The sequence below is a fragment of the Nerophis ophidion genome, linkage group LG28, assembly GCF_033978795.1.
Source record: "Nerophis ophidion isolate RoL-2023_Sa linkage group LG28, RoL_Noph_v1.0, whole genome shotgun sequence".
Taxonomy (NCBI): Eukaryota; Metazoa; Chordata; class Actinopteri; order Syngnathiformes; family Syngnathidae; genus Nerophis; species Nerophis ophidion.
The window spans coordinates 1,612,399-1,633,875 of NC_084638.1; the positions used below are offsets into that span (position 1 = coordinate 1,612,399).

A 21,477-nucleotide genomic window follows, 5' to 3' on the forward strand; every position below is an offset into this window, starting at 1 on the left:
TTGTCTAATCTTGAACGGGTTGTCACGTTCAAACCTCTGATGACATCTATTAAAACAGACAAGAAGCAAGGAATCATGCAGAGACAGCGTTCAATTTAGCTCACGAGGAGACACGTATTTCGGGCTGTATTCTAGTGACAGATCCAAACTACGTTCTAAAATCTTTTGGATTTGCCCAGATACAAAAATACCACTTTGCACAATTGACCATAATTTATAGCAACGCCCCTTAAGCATAAAGTTAGTTTGATAATAAAACATAATTATTCCAACACGGCTTCGTAGTGAAAATTACATTTTGTTGTACTTGTGCAATGACAATAAAGAGCATACCAAGTGAAGTCAGAGTTCCCATGCTTTACCGGCATAGCTCGGTTGGTAGAGTGGCCGTGCCAGCAACTTGAGGGTTGCCGGTTCAATTCCCGCTTCCGCCATTCTAGTCACTGCCGGTGTGTCCTTGGGCAAGACACTTTACCCACCTGCTCCCAGTGCCACCCACACTGCTTTAAATGTAACTTAGATATTGGGTTTCACTATGTAAAGCGCTTTGAGTCACTTGAGAAAAGCGCTATATAAATATAATTCACTTCACTTCACTTATCTCTAACGGGGGGGCGGCAATCGTGCTAATTTCAGGTCGTTTCGCAATCTGGGAATGTAAGTAGTGACGAGAATGCTACATGCTAATAATATAGAGGCAGAGATCGGGATCGAGGCGGAAAGAGTTTTTGTGATCCATCCATCCATTTTCTACCGCGTGTCCCTTTCAGGTGTAGTGCCATTGTGTATTAAAAAACGACGGCTTACTGGTATCTTTGAGAACATTCCGACCCTTGTTTAAACGGGTATGTTTTGTTTATCCTATACTTTAAAAAAGATTGTCTTATATCCGATCTGTATCTTCAATTTGTACAACTGTTGGCGTAAATCACCCAGTCTCACTCTGTTAATTTCATCAAAAAAACACAGTAATTTTCGAGGCAGTTCATGCAATAATTGAACATTGAACGCCGTGAGTTCTGATCTCTCAGGCAAGTACCGCATCAAAAAAACTGACATCAGTGTGTAAAGGATATCACCACGTGGGCTCAGGAACACTTCAGAAAACCACTGTCGGTAACTACAGTTGTTTGCTACATCTGTAAGTGCAAGTAAAAACTCTACTATGCAGAGCCAAAGCCATTTATCAACAACACCCGGGCTTCGGGTTTGTGCAATAATGAGGTTTTTTTCTTTAGTGCATGTAAACAGACTTTTCCTGATATACTGTACTCAATTTGCATGTGCTGAGGTATAAGGGTTTCAGTCCTCCGGAGAAAGTTTGAAGGTAATAAACTGCTCAAGTTTTGTTTCTTTATTTCAAGCATCCAGTCATCTAAATATAGTCTTTAATACATTTATAAAACATTTTATTCATGTGACAAAAATACATACATACATACATACGTACTTAAAAAAACGACAACAAATATACACAACGTTAAACACTGATATCAAAGGAATATCATTTCACGTTATAAAGGTAAAAAAAACATTAACTTACAAAATGTTTAATGTTATTATTGCATACAAACTGAAAAGAGAAAGTAATTTATAACTAAAACTGAATTATTATTATTATTTTTTTTTAGGAATGGACCAATACAAAATAAAGTAGCATTAGCTTTTGGAATGAGAGTGGAAATATTTTTGTGCATGTCAGTCTTCCAGCTCAGTGCCAAATTTATTTTTACTCAAATAATCCGGGTGTTGTTTGGACCCATAGACCAGCTTAAAAAAAGGTGTTACAGTCTACTTGATGGGATGTGTGTATTCAATTCACACTCGTTCTTCATTTTCTTCTTATTTCTGAAAAAAAAAAAAAAAAAAATCATTATTAGCTTAAAAGTACAGTACCATACATTTCTGACTTTAAACCGCTACTTTTTTCCTACGCTTTGGACCCTGCGGCTTATAAAAATTGTGCGGCTAATTTATATATATTTGTTCGGTGACAGCCATAATGTAAATAGTTTAAAAAAAAAAAAAAAAAGCAAAGACACTGAAAAGTGTGTTTTTGTTTGTGCTATGGCGCCATCTTTTGGACGATATTGCTCACTGCAGAGTAAAATACCTCTGGCCTCCAATGTGCGTTTCTACGTCTGGAAACAAACACGATTGTATTCTAATCATGGCAGAGTTGGTAACAGAAGACTATTTTTGGACACATGAGGATTCAAATCATTAAATTTTGAAGCTGAAATACTGAGGAGGAACTACTGCTTCTAGAAGCGAGAACGAAGAGAGTGTGAAATGTTGACTTCTGGCAACAAATGTGTTCCTACGTCCAGAAACAAACACGATTGTGTTCTAATCTTGCCACATTTGCTAAAAGACAACAACTATTTTTGGACACTTGAGGATTTAAATCCTTATTTTTTGAAGCTAAATATACTGAAGAGGAACTACTGCTTCTAGAAGCGAGAACGAAGAGACTGTGAAACATTGACTTCTGGCAACAAATGTGTAGTCTTACGTCTGGAAACAAACACAATTTTATTCTAATCATGGCAGAGTTGGTAACAGAAGACTATTTTTGGACACATGAGGATTCAAATCATTAAATTTTGAAGCTGAAATACTGAGGAGGAACTACTGCTTCTAGAAGCGAGAACGAAGAGAGTGTGAAATGTTGACTTCTGGCAACAAATGTGTAGTCTTACGTCTGGAAACAAACACAATTTTATTCTAATCATGGCAGAGTTGGTAACAGATGATTATTTTGGACACATGAGGATTCAAATAATTAATTTTTAAAGCTGAATATACTGAGGAGGAACTACTGCTTCTAGAAGCGAGAATGAAGAGAGTGTGAAAGGTTGACATATGGCAATAAATGTGTGTTCCTACCCCCGGAAACAAACATGATTATGTTCTAATCACGGCGGAGTTGGTAACAGACAACAACTATATTTTAGACACATGAGGATTCAAATCACTATTTTTTTAAGCTGAATCTACTGAGGAGGAACTACTGCTTCTAGAGGCAAGAAAGAAGAAAATGTGTGAAATGTTGACATCTGGCAACAATTGTGTGTTCCTACGTCCAGAAACAAACACGATTGTGTTCTAATAATGGCAGAGTTGGCAACAGACAACGACTATTTTTGGACACATGAGGATTCAATTCATAATTTTTTTGAAGCTGAAGATACAGAGGAGGAACTACTGCTTCCAGAAACGAGAAGGAAGAGCGTCTGAAACATTTACTTCTGGCAACAAACACAACTGTGTTCTAATCATGGCAGAGTTGGTAAAAGACAACAACCTATGTTAGACACATGAGGATTCAAATCATGATTTTTTTTAAGCTGAATATACTGAGGAGGAACTACTGCTTCTAAAAGCGAGAACGAAGAGAGTGTGAAAGTTGACCTCTGGCAAAAAATGTGTGTTCCCACTTTCGGGAAAAAACACGATTGTGTTCTAAACATGGCAGAATTGTTAAAACAACAGCTATTTTTTGGACACATAAGGATTTAAATCATAAGTATTTTGAAGCTGAATATACTGAGGAGGAACTACTGCTTCTAGAAGCGAGAACGAAGAGAGTATGAAACATTGACTTCTGGCAACAAATGTGTAGTCCTACATCTGGAAACAAACACGATTGTATTCTAATCATGGCAGAGTTGGTAACAGACAACAACTATTTTTTAGACACATAAGGATTCAAATCACTATTTTTTGAAGCTGAATATACTGAGGAGGAACTACTGCCTCTAGAAGCGAGAATGAAGAGAGTGTGAAACGTTTACTTCATTTCTAACAAATGTGTGTTCCTACGCCTGGAAACAAAAACGATCGTGTTCTAATCATGGCAGAGTTGGTAACAGACGATGAATATTTTTGGACACATGAGGATACAAATCCTTATTTTTTTTAAGCTGAATATACTGAGGAGGAACTACTGCTTCTAGAAACGAGAACGAAAAGAGTGTGAAACGTTGACCTCTGGCAACAAATGTGTGTCCCTACGTCTGGAAACAAACACGATTGTATTCTAATCATGGCAGAGTTACTAAAAAAAAACTATTTTTGGACAAATGAGGATTTATATTCTTATTTTTATTAGCTGAATATACTGAGGAGGAACTACTGCCTTTAGAAGCGGGAATGAAGACAGTGTGAAACGTTGACTTCTGGCAACAAATGTGTGTTCCTACGTCTGGAAACAAACACGATTGTGTTCCAATATTGCCAGAGTTACTAAAAAACGACAACTGTTTTTGGACACTTGAGGATTTAAATCCTTATTTTTTGAAGCTGAACATACTGAGGAGGAACTACTGCTCCTAGAAGTGAGAACGAAAAGAGTGTGAAACGTTGACTTCTGGCAACAAATGTGTGTCCCTACGTCCGGAAACAAACACGATTGTGTTCTAATCATGGCAGAGTTACTAAAAAAAAACTATTTTTGGACATATGAGGATTTATATTCTTATTTTTATTAGCTGAATATACTGAGGAGGAACTACTGCCTTTAGAAGCGGGAATGAAGACAGTGTGAAACGTTTACTTCATTTCTAACAAATGTGTGTTCCTACGCCCGGAAACAAACACGATCGTGTTCTAATCATGGCAGAGTTGGTAACAGACGATGACTATTTTTGGACACATGAGGATACAAATCCTTATTTTTTTTAAGCTGAATATACTGAGGAGGAACTACTGCTCCTAAAAGCGAGAACGAAGACAGTGTGAAACGTTGCCTTCTGGCAACAAATGCGTGTCCCTACGTCCGGAAACAAACACGATTGTGTTCCAATATTGCCAGAGTTACTAAAAAACGACAACTGTTTTTGGACACTTGAGGATTTAAATCCTTATTTTTTTAAGCTGAACATACTGAGGAGGAACTACTGCTCCTAGAAGTGAGAACGAAAAGAGTGTGAAACGTTGACTTCTGGCAACAAATGTGTGTTCCTACGTCCGGAAACAAACATGATTGTGTTCTAATATTGCCAGAGTTACTAAAAAACAACAACTATTTTTGGACACATGAGGATTTAAATCCTTATTTTTTTAAGCTGAACATACTGAGGAGGAACTACTGCCTCTAGAAGCGAGAATGAAGAGAGTGTGAAACGTTTACTTCATTTCTAACAAATGTGTGTTCCTACGCCCGGAAACAAACACGATCGTGTTCTAATCATGGCAGAGTTGGTAACAGACGATGACTATTTTTGGACACATGAGGATTCAAATCCTTATATTTTTGAAGCTGAATATACTGAGGAGGAACTACTGCTTCTAGAAACGAGAAGGAAGAGAGTCTGAAACATTCACTTCTGGCAACAAACACAACTGTGTTCTAATCATGGCAGAGTTGGTAAAAAACAACAACCTATGTTAGACACATGAGGATTCAAATCATAATTTTTTTTAAGCTGAATATACTGAGGAGGAACTACTGCTTCTAAAAGCAAGAACGAAGAGAGTGTAAAAGGTGACTTCTGGCAAAAAATGTGTGTTCCTACTTTCGGGGAAAAAACACGATTGTGTTCTAAACATGGCAGAATTGTTAAGACAACGACTATTTTTGGACAAATAAGGATTCAAATCCTTATTTTTTTTTATTGAATATACTGCGAAAGAACTCTTGCTTCTAAAAGCGAGAACAAAGAGGGTGTAAAACGTTGACTTCTGGCAACAAATGTGTAACGGACGACGACTATTTTTGGAGGATTCAAATCCTTGTTTTTTGAAGCTGAACATAATGAGGAGGACTAACTAGGAGCCAAAAACGCTTACCTGTTCCTCTCCACCTCCTCCGTCGTCTCCGGCAGCTCAGTCCCGCGGGTCTCGGGGAGCAGGAAGCTGAGACCCCCGCTGATCAATATGAGGACGCTGAAACTTACGATGGGTATGGACCAGTGGTACGTCGCCAACATGTTGATCAACGGCGCAATAAGACTGCCAACCCGGCACACGATGGTGCCCAAACCGAAGGCCGATTGCCTGAAACAAGAACAAGTAGTAGAACTTCGGTCCGAGAACGTCAGCATTTTTGTGCAAAACCCAAAACCGGTGAAGTAGTAAATATTAACTCATTTGGAATTTGATGCCTGCAACATGTTTCGAAAAAGCTGGCACAAGTGGCAAAAAAGACTGAGAAAGTCGAGGAATGCTCATCAAACGCTTATTTGGAACATCCCACTTGTGAACGGGCTTAATTGGGAACAGGTGGGTGCCATGATTGGGTGTAAAAGCAGCTTCCGTTAAACGCTCGGGGATTCGCAAACAAGGACGGGGCGAGGGTCACCGCCTTGTCAACAAATGCGTGACGGTTTAAGAACATTTCTCGCCGAGCCATTGCAAGGAATTCAACCGTCATTTCACCGTGATATCATCAAAAAGGTTCAGAGAACCTGCAGCAATCCCTGCACGTAAGCGATGATATCACGGACCTCGGATCCCTCAGGCGGTGCTGCACGTGTGTAAAGGATATCACCACTGAAAACGTCCGAAAACCCCCTGTCAGTCACTACAGTTCGTCGCCACATCTGTACGTGCAAGTTAAAACTCTACTACGCCAAAGCCAGCGCAATTTATCAACAACACCCGGAAACGCTGGCCGGCTTGGCTTTGTCCGAGCTCATCTAAGATTGGACTGATGCAAATTGGGAAAGTGTTCTGTGGTCTGACGTGTCCACATTTCAAATTTTTTGGGGGAAACTGTGGACGTCGTGTCCTTTGGACCAAAGGAGGAAAAGAACAATCCGGATTGTTCTAGGCGCGAAGTTGAAAAGCCAGCATCTGTGATGGTATGGGGGTGTATTAGTTCCCAAGGAATGGGTAACTTACACATTGGTGAAGGTACCGTTAAAGCTGAGAGGTTCATACAGGTTTTGGAGCAACATGTGTCATGGACGCCCCTGCTTATTTCAGCGAGACAATGCCAAGGCGCGTTACAACAGTTTTAGTTGTGATTTACACAACGTGCCAACTTCACTGGTTCGGTATTTGGGTTTTGACTTGTACAACTGCAGGAAAATAGATGAAGTGTTGATGGGTATGGTCTTACCGACAGGACGTCGGGAATAACTCCTGAAGGTAAACATTGCATATGCTTAACGCCCAGAAGAACGTGAAGCGCCCTAAGGTCGCCAGCGTGGTCACAGCAACGGCATTTCCTGGAATGGGAGAAGGCGTCATCACGTTCTTAAAAAGTGGTATTTTCAGTTTGAGCACAGAATAAGATAAGGCCCCTTAGTTTTGATAGTCGCAGGTGGATTGGATCAGTTCTCGGAGGAAAGAGGCCCTATTTGGGACTACGGAATGCAAACGTGATAGCTCTATACTTGAGAAAAGACTACATGTTCAGACACTAGCACACAAACTTCTCCTTTTTATGGTCAGGATGCGCTCCCCTTTCTTAGCACACACACAGAGACAGGAAGGAGGAATCGAAAAACTGATGATTTGGCTTCTCCAAGTTAAAGTTGAAGGGATGTGAGGGGAGCAGTGAGCAGCAACGGTGGGCGTACTCAGGAATCATTTTGGTGACTTAACCCCCAATTCCAACCCTTGAGTGCCAAGCAGGGAGGCAATGGGTCCCATTTTTAGTCTTTGGTATGACTCTGCCTGGGTTTGAACTCACGTCCTTACAGTCTCAGGGCGGACACTCTAACCACAAGGCCACTGAGCAGGTTAGTTAGTTAGCAAGTTAGGAGTGTCTATTTTTTCTGACCTGACCTCCTCCAGGTACTGCAGTCCTGTATAATGACACTCGCTTGTAATAAAGCAACTTTTAAGTTAGTTAGTTAGCAAGTTAGGAGTGACTCATTTTTCTGCCCTGACCTCCTCCAGGTACTACAGTCCTGTATAATGACACTTGCTTGTAATAAAGCAACTTTTAGGTTAGTTAGTTAATTAGCATGTTCGGAGTGGCTCATTTTTTCTGACCTGACCTCCTCCAGGTACTGCAGTCCTGTATAATGACACTCGCTTGTAATAAAGCAATTTTTAAGTTAGTTAGTTAGCAAGTTAGGATTGCCTCATTTTTTCTGACCTGAACTCCTCCAGGTACTGCAGTCCTGTTTAATGACACTTGCTTGCAATAAAGCAGCTTTTAGTTTAGTTAGTTAGTTAGTTAGCAAGTTAGGAGTGCCTCAATTTTCCTGACCTGACCTCCTCCAGGTACTACAGTCCTGTATAATGACACTCGCTTGTACTAAAGCAACGTTTAGGCTCCCTAGTTAGCAAGTTAGGAGTGCCTTATTTTTCTGACCAGACCTCCTCCAGGTACTGCAGTCATGTTTAATGATGCTTTGCTTGTAATAAAGCAACTTTTAGGTTAGTTAGCAAGTTAGGAATGCCTAATTTTTTCTGACCTGACCTCCTCCAGGTACTGCAGTCCTGTGTAATGACACTTGCTTGTAATAAAGCAACTTTTAGGTTAGTTAGTTAGCAAGTTAGGAGTGACTATTTTTTCTGCCCTGACCTCCTCCAGGTACTACAGTCCTGTATAATGACACTCGCTTGTAATAAAGCAATGTTTAGGTGAGTAAGTTAGTTAACAAGTTAAGAGTGCCTAATTTTTTCTGACCTGACCTCCTCCAGGTGCTGCAATCCTGTGTAATGACACTCGCTTGTAATAAAGCAACTTTTAGGTTAGTAAGTGAGTTAGCAAGTTAAGAGTGCCTAATTTTTTCTGACCTGACCTCCTCCAGGTACTGCAATCCTGTATAAAGACACTCGCTTGCAATAAAGCAACGTTTAGGTTAGTAAGTTAGTTAAAAAGTTAAAAGTGCCTAATTTTTTCTGACCTGACCTCCTCCAGGTACTACAATCCTGTATAAAGACACTCGCTTGTAATAAAGCAAGGTTTAGGTTAGTAAGTTAGTTAGCAAAATCAAGGTGCTTAAGTTTTTCTGACCTGACCTCCTCCAGGTACTGCAATCCTGTATAATGACACTTGCTTGTAATAAAGCAAAGTTTAGGTTAGTTAGTTAGTTAGTTAGTTAGCAAGTTAGGAGTGACTAATTTTTCTGCCCTGACCTCTTCCAGGTACTGCAGTCCTGTATAATGACACTCGCTTGTAATAAAGCAAGGTTTAGGTTAATTGGTTAGTTAGTTAGTTAGTTGGTTAGTTAGTTAGCAAGTTAGGAGTGCCTTATTTTTTCTGATGTGACCTCCTCCAGGTACTGCAGTCCTGTTTAATGATGCTGGCTTAATGACACATTATTTAGTTTTTCAATTTTTTTCCGCAAACATGAACTTTTTGTTGTTGTATTCCTTCTAACTGTAGTATAACTTCACTGCAAATTGATCGCACCTGTAAAGGTGTGTTGCCATAGTCGTCAGTGGCTACGAAGTCGAATAATGGAATTAGCATAAAATTGTGATAAAAAAGCAACAGGGCCAGAAGAAAAGTATGCATTTTTTTCACGTAAAATTTAACTCTATATGGTAGCAGATAAAAATATGTCACGTTTTAACGGGGGGTTGCCTTACCTTGATTGAACACGAGCATCAGGATACACAAGAGCCCCCCAGTTAGGAGTGTGGAGATGAAGGATATTCTTCTCCCCACGGCTTCCAGCAGCCACATGCAAAGAACCTGAGCCGGCATCTCGGTCAGACCAAAGAACATCTGCGTCATGAACACGTCCAAGCCAAAGTTCCCCACATTGAAGGTGATGCAAAAGTAGCCAATGTTCAATGAGAACCTAAAAAAGTGAGTCATGACCAGCAAAATTATTTTCAGTCATCATATAGTTGTGTAATGTAACTTACCATATGAATATCACGACAAAGAAATACTTCCTTAGCAAAGATGACTGAAAAAGTATTAAAATGCCACTCTTTCTGTCGATTTTATTCACAACAACCTGCAACACAAAAGCAACACTCAAAGATCTAAAACTTGTACTATACACACAAAAGACCTATTCCTCTCAAATATTGTTAACGAATCTGTCTAAATCTGTGTTAGTGAGCATTTCTTCTTTGCCGAAAAAATCCGTAACACCTCACAGGTGTGACGTACCAAGATGCTGATTAAACAGCATGATTTTTGCACAGGTGTGCTGTAGGCTGCCCACTTTAAAAGGCCACTCCGAAATGTGCAGTTTTATCACACGGCACAAAGCCGCAAATGTCGCAAGTTTTGAGGGAGCGCGCAGTCGGCATGCTGACTGCAGGAATGTCCACCAGAGCTGTTGCCATTGAATAGAATGTTTATTTATCTACAATAAGCCGTCGCCAAAGGCGTTTCAGGGGATTTGGCAGTCCATCCAACCGGCCTCACAATCGCTGACCACGTGGAACCACGCCAGCCCAGGACCTCCACTTCCAGCAGGTGCTGCAACAATTGGTTTGCATAACCAAAGAATTTCTGCACAAATTGTGAGAAACTGCCTGCAGCATATGTTGTTCCAAAACCTGTATGTACACATCTATCCATCCATTTTCTACCGCTTATTCCCTTTTGGGGTCGCGGAGGGCGCTGGCGTCTATCTCAGCTTCAATCGGGCGGAAGGCAGGGTACACCCTGGACAAGTCGCCACCTCATCGCAGGGCAATTGTATGTACCTTTCAGCATTAATGGTGCCTTCACAGATGTGTAAGTTACCCATGCCTTGGGCACTAATACACCCCCATACCATCACACATGTGTAAGTTACCCATGTCTTGGGCACTAATACACCCCCATACCATCACACATGTGTAAGTTACCCATGTCTTGGGCACTAATACACCCCCATACCATCACACATGTGTAAGTTACCCATGCCTTGGGCACTAATACACCCCCATACCATCACACATGTGTAAGTTACCCATGCCTTGGGCACTAATACACCCCCATACCATCACACATGTGTAAGTTACCCATGCCTTGGGCACTAATACACCCCCATACCTTCACACATGTGTAAGTTAGTCATGTCTTGTTCACTAATACACCCCCATACCATCACACATGTGTAAGTTACCCATGTCTTGTTCACTAATACACCCCCATACCATCACACATGTGTAAGTTAGTCATGTCTTGTTCACTAATACACCCCCATACCATCACACATGTGTAAGTTACCCATGTCTTGTTCACTAATACACCCCCATACCATCACACATGTGTAAGTTACCCATGTCTTGTTCACTAATACACCCCCATACCATCACACATGTGTAAGTTACCCATGTCTTGTTCACTAATACACCCCCATACCATCACACATGTGTAAGTTACCCATGTCTTGTTCACTAATACACCCCCATACCATCACACATGTGTAAGTTACCCATGTCTTGGGCACTAATGCACCCCCATACCATCACACATGTGTAAGTTACCCATGTCTTGTTCACTAATACACCCCCATACCATCACACATGTGTAAGTTACCCATGTCTTGTTCACTAATACACCCCCATACCATCACACATGTGTAAGTTACCCATGTCTTGGGCACTAATACACCCCCATACCATCACACATGTGTAAGTTACCCATGTCTTGGGCACTAATACACCCCCATACCATCACACATGTGTAAGTTACCCATGCCTTGGGCACTAATACACCCCCATACCTTCACACATGTGTAAGTTAGTCATGTCTTGTTCACTAATACACCCCCATACCATCACACATGTGTAAGTTACCCATGCCTTGGGCACTAATACACCCCCATACCTTCACACATGTGTAAGTTAGTCATGTCTTGTTCACTAATACACCCCCATACCATCACACATGTGTAAGTTACCCATGTCTTGTTCACTAATACACCCCCATACCATCACACATGTGTAAGTTACCCATGTCTTGTTCACTAATACACCCCCATACCATCACACATGTGTAAGTTACCCATGTCTTGGGCACTAATGCACCCCCATACCATCACACATGTGTAAGTTACCCATGTCTTGGGCACTAATACACCCCCATACCATCACACATGTGTAAGTTACCCATGTCTTGTTCACTAATACACCCCCATACCATCACACATGTGTAAGTTACCCATGTCTTGTTCACTAATACACCCCCATACCATCACACATGTGTAAGTTACCCATGTCTTGTTCACTAATACACCCCCATACCATCACACATGTGTAAGTTACCCATGTCTTGTTCACTAATACACCCCCATACCATCACACATGTGTAAGTTACCCATGTCTTGTTCACTAATACACCCCCATACCATCACACATGTGTAAGTTACCCATGTCTTGTTCACTAATACACCCCCATACCATCACACATGTGTAAGTTACCCATGTCTTGTTCACTAATACACCCCCATACCATCACACATGTGTAAGTTACCCATGTCTTGTTCACTAATACACCCCCATACCATCACACATGTGTAAGTTACCCATGTCTTGTTCACTAATACACCCCCATACCATCACACATGTGTAAGTTACCCATGTCTTGTTCACTAATACACCCCCATACCATCACACATGTGTAAGTTACCCATGTCTTGTTCACTAATACACCCCCATACCATCACACATGTGTAAGTTAGTCATGTCTTGTTCACTAATACACCCCCATACCATCACACATGTGTAAGTTACCCATGCCTTGGGCACTAATACACCCCCATACCTTCACACATGTGTAAGTTACCCATGCCTTGTTCACTAATACACCCCCATACCATCACACATGTGTAAGTTAGTCATGTCTTGTTCACTAATACACCCCCATACCATCACACATGTGTAAGTTACCCATGTCTTGTTCACTAATACACCCCCATACCATCACACATGTGTAAATTACCCATGTCTTGTTCACTAATACACCCCCATACCATCACACATGTGTAAGTTACCCATGTCTTGTTCACTAATACACCCCCATACCTTCACACATGTGTAAGTTACCCATGCCTTGTTCACTAATACACCCCCATACCATCACACATGTGTAAGTTAGTCATGTCTTGTTCACTAATACACCCCCATACCATCACACATGTGTAAGTTACCCATGTCTTGTTCACTAATACACCCCCATACCATCACACATGTGTAAGTTACCCATGTCTTGTTCACTAATACACCCCCATACCATCACACATGTGTAAGTTACCCATGTCTTGTTCACTAATACACCCCCATACCATCACACATGTGTAAGTTAGTCATGTCTTGGGCACTAATACACCCCCATACCATCACACATGTGTAAGTTACCCATGTCTTGTTCACTAATACACCCCCATACCATCACACATGTGTAAGTTAGTCATGTCTTGGGCACTAATACACCCCCATACCATCACACATGTGTAAGTTACCCATGTCTTGGGCACTAATACACCTCCATACCATCACACATGTGTAAGTTACCCATGCCTTGTTCACTAATACACCCCCATACCATCACACATGTGTAAGTTAGTCATGTCTTGTTCACTAATACACCCCCATACCATCACACATGTGTAAGTTACCCATGCCTTGTTCACTAATACACCCCCATACCATCACACATGTGTAAGTTACCCATGTCTTGTTCACTAATACACCCCCATACCATCACACATGTGTAAGTTACCCATGTCTTGTTCACTAATACACCCCCATACCATCACACATGTGTAAGTTACCCATGTCTTGTTCACTAATACACCCCCATACCATCACACATGTGTAAGTTACCCATGTCTTGTTCACTAATGCACCCCCATACCATCACACATGTGTAAGTTACCCATGCCTTGGGCACTAATGCACCCCCATACCATCACACATGCTGGCTTTTCAACTTTGCGTCAATAACAGTCTGGATGGTTCGCTTCCCCTTCGGGCCGGATGACACAATGTCGTATATACCCAAAAACAATTTGAAATGTGGACTCGTCAGACCACAGAATACTTTTCCACTTTGCATCAGTCCATCTTAGATGATCTCGGGCCCAGAGAAGCCGGCGGCGTTTCTGGATGTTGTTGATAAATGGCTTTCGCTTTGCATAGTAGAGCTTTAACTTGAATAACTTGAACGTACAGATGTAGCGACCAACTGTATTTAGTGACAGTGGTTTTCTGAAGTGTTCCTGAGCCCATGTGGTGATATCCTTTAGAGATTGATGTCGGTTTTTGATACAGTGCCGTCTGAGGGATGGAAGGTCACGGTCATTCAATGTTGGTTTCCGGCCATGCCGCTTACGTGGAGTGATTTCTCCAGATTCTCTGAACCTTTTGATGATATTATGGAGCGTAGATGTTGAAATCCCTAAATTTCTTGCAATGTCACTTTGAGAAAGGTTGTTCTTAAACTGTTTGACTATTTGCTCACGCAGTTGTGGACAAAGGGGTGTACCTCGCCCCATCCTCTCTTGAGCATTTTTGGGGAAGCTGTTTTTATACCCAATCACGACACCCACCTGTTCCCGATAAGCCTGCACACCTGTTGGATGTTCCAAATAAGTGTTTGATGAGCATTCCTCAACTTTATCAGTTTTATTGCCACCTTTCCCAACTTTATTGTCACATGTTGCTGGCATCAAATTCTGAAGTTAATGATTATTTACAGTTTGAACATGAAATATGTTGTCTTTGTAGCATATTCAACTGAATATGGCTTGAAAAGGATTTGCAAATGATTGCATTTTATTGATATTTACATCCAACACAATTTCCCGACTTATCCGGAAACGGGGTTTGTACTTTCTATCTTGTATCCAAGTCGTCTTTACTCTTAGAGAAGTAACATTGACACGTAACTGACTGCGGGGTTGGTGACTAAACCCAACCATACACCCCTGACCGATGGCGTTGGTTAAGGAGACGGTTGCGGAACCTTGTCATCCAATATCATTCTAAAAATCTCCAAAATGAGCAGGGTATGGCCCCTTTTAACAACTTTCCGACAACGGAAATGTTTATAAACATTTCTGGGATTGAGGCCTCTATAAAGTTACCACGGCTTTAGTACCTTCTCCAGGTGAGAGTCTGTGAAGGTGCGTTTATTGACAGCTGCCGCTTTAGACAGCAACTCTTTAGCTTCTTCTGTCCTCCCTCTGCCCAACAACCACCTGGCGGACTCTGGAAGGAACCTGACAAGGACAAAAGGTGAGAAGAACAAGGGAAGTTAAGACCCAGAACTGAATAATCGGTGGATTCTTACCAGATATAAATACAAACGACGGCTTGTGGAACCCCGCTGATGAGTTGAGCTAGTCTCCAGTCTCGAACGGCGTAGATCAGACCGGCAAGGATGGCCTGTCCAGCGGCTCCACAGAGTTGAATTATGCAAGCGCCCCAGGATCTTTTGGAAGGACCAATCCACTCTGTGGCTACAATAACAAAACAAAGATACATATTATACAGTGGGGCAAAAAAGTATTTAGTCAACCACCGATTGTGCAAGTTCTCCCACTTCAAAGGATGACAGAGATCTGTCATTTTCATCATAGGTACACTTCAACTGTGAGAGACAGAATGTGGAAAAAAATTCCAGGAATTCACATTGTAGGAATTTTAATTTGTAAATTATGGTGGAAAATAAGTATTTGGTCAACCATTCAAAGCTCTCACTGATTAAAGAAGGTTTTGTCTCCAAATCTCACGATACATGGCCCCATTCATTCTTTCCTTAACACGGATCAATCGTCCTGTCCCCTTAGCAGAAAAACAGCCCCAAAGCATGATGTTTCCACCCCCATGCTTCACAGTAGGTATGGTGTTCTTGGGATGCAACTCAGTATTCTTCAAACACGACCAGTTGAGTTTATAACAAAATGGATACATGGATGATACAGCAGAGGATTGGGAGAATGTTAAGTGAAGTGAATTATATTTATATAGCGCTTTTCTCTAGTGACTCAAAGCGCTTTACATAGTGAAACCCAATATCTACGTTAGATTTAAAGCAGTGTGGGTGGCACTGGGAGCAGGTGGGTAAAGTGTCTTGCCCAAGGACACAACGGCAGTGACTAGGACGGCGGAGGCGGGAATCGAACCTGCAACCCTCAAGTTGCTGGCACGGCCACTCTACCAACCGAGCTAAGTCATCCCTATTTGCAAAATTCAACATATTTCATTCAAAATCATTTAAATCAAGGGGACATTTAATTTGGTTTTATATATTTATATTTAGTTTTGCGTTTTGTAATCCAACCACAACTTAGATTACTTGGAAGAAAAAAAGGTACTATCTGGCAACAGATCCAGGCATATTTAAGAGGTAGAAGTCAAAAACTCTTACAAAATAAAAATAAAAAGTTGCTAAATATATCTCAGTCAAGGTGTGTTTTTTACCTTACTGTACACCTTCCCTTCCTCCTCTAAAAATTACTATGATATCGAAAAAGTAAACTTCAATTTCAACACATTCGTGACAATGACAGAGGTTTTGCTTTTTTCGGTGAAAAAAACCAACAAAATGACAGTGAGTGAATGTTTAGGGGCTGCAAACAGGAAAGCGACAAGTTCCCATTAATTTGAGCGAGGATGAAAGATTTGTGGATGAGGAAAGTTAGAGTGAAGCACTAGAAGAAAAAAAAGGCGAGGGCAGTGGGAGCGATTCAGATGTTATTAGACACATTTACTAGGATAATTCTGGAAAATCTGTTGAGATCCACTTTTTGGATTCTCCACATATTATTGTTTATTGTTCCATTTTTATTTTCACTCTCCATCTGATCGTATTATTTCCTGTTTGTCGGTCACCATGGTAGCTTATCAGTTTCACCTGTTTCTTACGGCCCTGCACACCTGTCCTCACTAATCACCTACCTTATATAAGCCTGCATCTTTTGTTGTTCAGTCTGGGATCCAAGTTTGTTTTCACACAACGGTACGTCTGCATTTCTGGTTTGCTTACACGCAACTAGTTTCCTCTGATCATTCCTATGTATTATTCCAGCTCTCACGCTGAAGATTTGTTTTTCTGTCTTTCTGTGCCTTCGAGCCAGATTTAGTTTGTCTATTTCTATTCCTAGCTTTTATGCTAGCGCCCTTTGTTTGTTTTATTCTACTAGCTCTAGCATTTGTGTTATATAGCTCTTTTTGTTATTTAAATAAATCTGTTTATCTTACCTTTGCTGTGTTCAATTTCGACACATCCTCGAGGGAATCGAACCCGGCATCACAATGTCGAAAGACGTAACAAAATCCCTTATCTGCTTATTGTGTTAATAGTGTTTTAGTGAGATTATATGGTATCTGAAAGTCAAAGGGGTGTGGTGACCGCCAGTGTCTCTCAGAGAAGCCAATGGAGGAGCCAAGATCACAGCTGCCTTTTTGACAGCTACAGGAGGAGGTCGCAAAATCCACTCAGACGGTGTTTCCTTGTTTAAAATTTCCCGGAGGTGAAGCTTTACTATGGATCAGAGCGGTCAAAGCGAACATGGATCCCGACCACATGTCAACCGGCAGGTTTCGGTGAGAAAATTGTGGTAATAAGTCGCCTCTTACCGGAGATCTGTGGAGTTTGCGCCCTCAGAGACTGGCGTCAACACACACCTCCGACTATCAGGTACTATTTAATCTCACTAAAACACTAGCAACACAATAGAAAGATAAGGGATTTCCCAGAATTATCCTAGTAAATGCGTCTAAAAACATCTGAATCCGTCCCAATGCAATTGCCTTTTTTTTTCTTTCTTTTTTTTCCAGTCCTTCGCTATCAATATCATCATCCACAAATCTTTCATCCTCGCTCAAATTCATGGAGAAATTGTCCTTTTCTCGGTCCGAATAGCTCTTTTTGTTGGAGGCTCCCATTTCAAACAATGTGAGGACGTGAGGAGCCCTCACACTTGTGATGTCATTGTCTGCTACTTCCTGTACAGGCAAGGCTTTTTTTATCGTCGATGTTCTCTACTAAATCCTTTCAGCAAAAATATCGCAAAATGATCAAGTATGACACATAGAATGGAGCTGCTATCCCCGTTTGAAGAAGAACATCTAATTTCAGTCGGCCTTTAAAGGGGAACATTATCACAACTTCAAAAGGGTTAAAAACAATAAAAAAAATCAGTTCCCAGGGGCTTGTTTAATTTTTCGAAGTTTTTTTCCAAATTTTACACCTCCCGGAATATCCCTAAAAAAAAGCTTTAAAGTTCTTGATTTTCGCTATTTGCGATGCGGACTGTCCATTTCCCTGTGACGTCATACAGGGCTGCCAATACAAACAACATGGCGGTTATATAGCGACATTAGCTCGGATTCAGACTTGGATTTCAGCGGTTTAAGCGATTCAACAGATTACGCATGTATTGAAACAGATGGTTGGAGTAGAAAGTATTGAAGAAGAAACTGAAGCTATTGACGCTATTCGGCCATAGCGCGGGTATACCTAATGAAGTGGCCCATAGCATGGCTGCCTTATTAGCATCGCCGGTAAAATGTGCGGACCAAACGATCAGGACTTTCGCATCTTGTGACACTGGAGCAACTTAAATCCATCGATTGGTAAGTGTTTGTTTCGCATTAAATGTGGGTATCTAGTTTCAAATGTACATACAGCTAGCGTAAATAGCATGTTAAAATCGATTAGCTGGCAGTCATGCTGCGACCAAATATGTCTGATTAGCACAGGGGCGGTATAGTTCGGTTGAGGGCTACAGGTTCGATTCCCGCTTCTGCCATCCTAGTCACTGCCGTTGTGTCCTTGGGCAAGACACTTTACCCACCTGCTCCCAGTGCCACCCACACTGGTTTAAATCTAACGTAGATATTGGGTTTCACTATGTAAAGCGTTTTGAGTCACTAGAGGAAAGCGCTATATAAATATAATTCACTTCACTTCACATAAGTCAACAACATCAACAAAACTCACCTTTGTGATTTCGTTGACTTAATGGTTGCAAATGCATCTGCAGGTTATCCATACATCTCTGTGCCATGTCTGTCTTAGCATCGCCGGCCAAATGTGAAGACACTCCGGCAAATTCAATGGAGTCTGGCGGCAGATTTCTTGCCGGTGGTGCAACTTGAATCCCTCCCTGTTAGTGTTGTTACACCCTCCGACAACACACCGACGAGGCATGATGACTCCAAGGTTCCAAAAAAATAGTCGAAAAAACATCGCCGGTCAAATGTGAAGACACTCTGGTACATTCAATGGGGGTCTGGCGGCAGATTTCTTGTCGGTGGTGCAACTTGAATCCCTCCCTGTTCGTGTTGTTACACCCTCCGAAAACACACCCACCAGGCATGATGACTCCAAGGTTCCAAAAAAATAGTCGAAAAAACATCGCCGGTCAAATGTGAAGACACTCTGGTACATTCAATGGGGGTCTGGCGGCAGATTTCTTGCCGGTGGTGCAACTTGAATCCCTCCCTGTTAGTGTTGTTACACCCTCCGACAACACACCGACGAGGCATGATGTCTCCAAAGTTCCAAAAAATAGTCGAAAATAACAGAGCTGAGACCCGATGTTTGTAATGTGAAAATGAAAATGGCGGGTGTGTTACCTCGGTGACGTCACGTTCTGACGTCATCGCTAAAAGACCGATAAACAGAAAGGCGTTTTATTTGCCAAAATTCACCCATTTAGAGTTCGGAAATCGGTCAAAAAAATATATGGTCTTTTTTCTGCACCATCAAGGTATATATTGACGCTTACATAGGTCTGCTGATAATGTTCCCCTTTAAGATTTCATCAATGATATACAAACTATCAGACTGCGTGGTCGGTAGTAGTGGCTTTCAGTAGACATTTAATCTGAGTTCCCAGATGAACAAAGTACAAGCTTACCTAATATGATCGCGTTTAGCCGAAAACCTCCGCTGCCAACGCCGACCAGAAACAGGGAGAGCAGAAATAGTCCGTAGTACGGGCAGAGAGCAGTGACGACTGTGAAGACCAGGGACAGAACCATCGGAATTTGAGCCGCCCGTTTACGACCGAGCCTGGAGAAAACAAGTCGGGTTAGAATTCGACTCAAATGCGAGGAAACATCCGTCACTTACGATTCAGCCAACGGTCCGAACAAGAGACAACCCAGCAGAACGCCCATCATTCCGACTGATTGTGCCAGTTGTGGTAAATGAGCCCGGTCACATACCAGATCAAACTACGAAGCACGGCAAAAAGGACTCAAAAAGATGCAATTTTAGGTAAAAATGTTAGAAAAGTCTGTACTTACATCAGTGACTATGGTGGCCGTATAAAGTTCCCCGTTGTACACCCAACCGTTCTGGCACACCGTGGTCTGGTTGAGTCCCTGCTCCCGGATGGTCCCGATGTCCCAGTCCACCGGCACGAACATGCGACACCTGCTGAAAGAACCGTCCCGCTCCAGGGGAACGGTCAGGTTCAGCTGCTCCTGCCGGGTCAGGTTCGCCTCGGCCTTCAGGATCCAGTCCGTGTCGCAGTGCCGCTCCGGGTCCAGCTGGATGAAGAGCAGGCAGGCGAATTTGAAAGCGATGATGATATTCGGGAAGGAAACGGCGCAGAGCAGGAGCTTCTGGAAGGTTCCGAACTCCCCGATGTTCCTCAGGATCTCCCCGAAGTCGGCCATGATCGGACGGGAGAGCGAAGTGAGTTGAAATCCGGCCCCGCGGCGGCTTTTAAGCAAGGCGTGTTAATATTTAAGCTCAAATTGTATTGTTTAACGAGGATGAGCCAGCAGTTTATAGGCTGATCTTTCTTTGAGAGACCTTACGATATCTGTCATGGTTACGGTATTGACATTTCGCTCTACTCCAGGTCCACCTAGAAAACGACCGAACTGTCTGAGCCCTCCTGAAGACCCGGTATCTTGATTTGCAACCTTCATCATGATTTATTTATTTAAGAAAACAAAACACTCCTGCTGCCTTTTTGATTATTACAGTATTATGACAGTGTACTATGACTCCTGATTACGTATAAAATGCTGCTGATCATTCACTACGATATACTGCATGCAGACTTATCAAACAATCGGCCCGGGCGACCTCAGGTGTGGCTCACCTGTTGCATTCTTGTTGTTATACACAAACCCCGTTTCCATGTGAGTTGGGAAATGGTGTTAGATGTAAATATAAACAGAATACAATGATTTGCAAATCCTTTTCAAGCCATATTCAGTTGAATATGCTACAAAGACAACATATTTCATGTTCAAACTCATAAACGGTATTCTGCAAAAAATCATTCACTTTAGAAGTTGGGAAAGCGGGCAATACATACTGATAAAGTTGAGGAATGCTCATCAAACACTTATTGGGAACATCCCACAAGTGTGCAGGCTAATTGGGTGCCGTGATTGGGTATAAAAACAGCTTCCCCAAAAAGATGCTCAAGAAAGGATGGGGCGAGGTACACCCCTTTGTCCACAACTGTGTGAGCAAATAGTCAAACAGTTTAAGAACAACCTTTCTCAAAGTGACATTGCAAGAAATTTAGGGATTTCAACATCTACGCTCCATAATATCATCAAAAGGTTCAGAGAATCTGGAGAAATCACTCCACGTAAGCGGCATGGCCGGAAACCAACATTGAATGACCGTGACCT

The 21,477-nt window shown here is 41.8% G+C and overlaps 1 protein-coding gene across 1 annotated transcript; it reads right to left on the minus strand.

Moving 5' to 3' along the window:
- Window positions 1–1,339: 1,339 nt before the first annotated feature.
- Window positions 1,340–20,499, minus strand: LOC133545170 (solute carrier family 22 member 13-like). Its single transcript, XM_061890546.1, has 10 exons — window positions 20,125–20,499; window positions 19,949–20,052; window positions 19,734–19,888; window positions 15,155–15,323; window positions 14,963–15,083; window positions 9,781–9,875; window positions 9,499–9,713; window positions 7,067–7,175; window positions 5,794–6,000; window positions 1,340–1,848 (listed from the first exon to the last, which is right to left on the minus strand). The coding sequence occupies exons 1-10, from the start codon at window positions 20,497–20,499 to the stop codon at window positions 1,785–1,787; spliced, it is 1,614 nt and encodes a 537-aa protein (XP_061746530.1). The 3' UTR covers window positions 1,340–1,784.
- Between the last annotated feature and the right edge of the window lie 978 nt (window positions 20,500–21,477).